Source organism: Aplysia californica, unplaced genomic scaffold (assembly GCF_000002075.1).
Source record: "Aplysia californica isolate F4 #8 unplaced genomic scaffold, AplCal3.0 scaffold00134, whole genome shotgun sequence".
In the NCBI taxonomy this organism is placed as follows: Eukaryota; Metazoa; Mollusca; class Gastropoda; order Aplysiida; family Aplysiidae; genus Aplysia; species Aplysia californica.
This window is the reverse complement of record NW_004797404.1, coordinates 1,162,284-1,164,783: the sequence shown is the minus strand read 5'-3', so window position 1 is coordinate 1,164,783 and position 2,500 is coordinate 1,162,284. Positions and strand designations below refer to the sequence as shown.

Genomic DNA, 2,500 nt, shown 5'->3' with positions numbered 1-2,500 from the left:
ACTAAATAAAAGTAGTACAATAAATCTTATCATCATCATCATCATCATCATCATCATCATCATCATCATCATCATCATCATAATCATTATCGTCAAATTTATCAGCAAGGTATGCATTGATAATAACGTCTGATCTACATAAACACACCAATATAATCATTGTTATATCACCATATACCACACACATAACGATGCAGCTCTAAAAAAAGCAACAAAACTTAAGCTATATTTCCAAAGCTTTCACAGATGCTGTTTAGTCTGGGAGCATTCTTGAAACATGGTCAAACTATATAGTTTTTTGTTGTTCAATCTGGAGGATGTTCCTACCACGTTACTAACCACCTTATTATTGCTATGGTCTCTCTTGGTTTTGTTAATTGCTCTCCTCAGACATTTCATTTCGCATGTGGTCAATAATCTCCTGTAATTTTTGTGTCAAGGACCAGTACATTGAATACCAAAGTGACTTAATAAATTTACTAATCATTTTGCTCCTGGTCTCAATAGGCAACCAAGGCTGTAATGGTGGTCTCATGGACCAGGCGTTCCAGTACGTAATTGACAACAAAGGTATTGATACAGAAAAGAGCTACCCATACAAGCCAGAAGACCGTCCCTGCAACTTCAAGTCGGCAGATGTCGGAGCCAGAGAGAAAGCCTTCCAAGACGTGACAAGCGGTAGTGAGGATGAACTGCAAAAGGCTGTTGCCGGGGTACGTTTGTCCATGGTGTATTCCTTCCCACTGCACACAACTGCACTCTTATCTACTTATCACAACCCATTACCCCACTCTGTCTCTCTCTGTCTCTCTCTGTCTCTCTCTCTGTCTCTCTGTCTCTCTCTCTCTCTCTCTCTCTCTCTCTCTCTCTCTCTCTCTCTCTCTTTCTTTATGTCTTTCTTTCCTTCTTTCTCTTACTCTTTCTCTCTTTACCTGCCGTCACTTTCCTTCTCACAGCTTTTTCTGAAAGTAAAAAGTTTGATTCCTACTTGCGAAGCACTTAGTTGACAATGTGTTTGGTGCAGTACATATACGTTGTTTCAGCAAATCCGAATATATTGTATTTCTCCATACTTGGTCACCCGTATAGGTCATTCTTGTTCTTTCCTGTTCAGGATAATAATAATGTTCGAGTCCAAAATTTAAAGACTCTTCACACACACACACACACACACACACACACACACACACACACACACACACACACACACACACACACACACACACACACACACACACACACACACATACATACACACACACGCACACATATTATAATATATATATATATATATATATATATATATATATATATATATATATATATATATATATATATATATATGTAAGGTACGTTTACTTCCATGATTATATTATTATTTTGAAAGCCCCACGCTGCCCAGCCGTCTCTCACTCACCAGACTGTATCCAATAATATCGCACACTGTCACAGTTACTGAAGTATTTAGCTCAACATCATTGCTTTCTTCTAGGTGGGCCCCATTAGCGTTGCTATTGATGCGAGTCATGGTAGCTTCCAGCTTTACAGCGGTGGTGTCTATGACGAGCCTGAGTGCAGCTCTACCCAACTGGACCATGGTGTTTTGGCTGTGGGGTACGGCACTCAAGATGGGAAAGATTACTGGATCGTTAAGAACAGGTCAGTCTGCTTAATGTGCGTGTTAAAGTTCTTTCATTTGTCTTTTCAGTTTTCTATAAATGAAGCTTTGATGGCGATGAGAAACTTAACTCGTGGACTGCATGAGTTTCAACAGCTATTTCTCCAGAGGATTAGAAATTCGTTGAGTTTAAGATGTCAGTTCTTGTATGTTTCAAACAATTTGACGATTTTCTGCAGAATCACATAGTTAAGCAACACATAAAAAACACGGAAAAGTCATCCTACTGCGCTAAGAATATCAGTTGTAAACATGTCCACTATTAAGCATAATTTAATGACAATTTGTATTTGTGTATGGCTAACCTTGCGAACAAACCACCTCCAAAACTGCCAAGATAATTACTCTCGTGGTCGAAGTAAAATACTTTGTTTGCAAAACATTAGCTTTTAGGAAGGATGTTTAAAACCTGGCAGATGTTGAGAAAGGTGAGTGACAGCAAAGGATGCTGTCACACGAAAAGACTGGCGATTTGAAAGAAACAAGATTAGAGATGATGTTTCATTTCTTTGTTTCATTGCCAGTTAGGAACGTAATCGGTACGAGAAATCTTTACTCACCTTAAGCAATTGATTATCGAAATCCATGGTGTCTTAACATACTGCTTCTTCATCAGACTTTCCGCTGTCCTTCATAATCAAAATAATGTTTTGACAATAGTAATAACGCTGTTAATTTTCAACGGCCTTTTCTCTAGATTAAAAGGTAATAGATTTTGCACGATAACATCACAACTGGCTATTTTTTAAGGTAAATGTGTTAACGATCATTGTGGTGTATATTGTATCTTGTGTCGATAGATATATTATGAGTGTTTAACAC

At 38.0% G+C, this 2,500-nt stretch overlaps 1 protein-coding gene across 2 annotated transcripts in view; it reads left to right on the top strand.

Moving 5' to 3' along the window:
• Nucleotides 1-2,500, top strand: part of LOC101862643 (cathepsin L1) — a 7,362-nt gene that overhangs the window by 4,012 nt on the left and 850 nt on the right. For both annotated transcript variants that reach the window (XM_005096664.3, XM_005096663.2), the window contains exons 6-7: nucleotides 508-713; nucleotides 1,493-1,659. In XM_005096664.3, coding sequence (XP_005096721.1) covers nucleotides 508-713; nucleotides 1,493-1,659 — 373 coding nt within the window. The remainder of the gene's footprint in view (nucleotides 1-507; nucleotides 714-1,492; nucleotides 1,660-2,500) is intronic.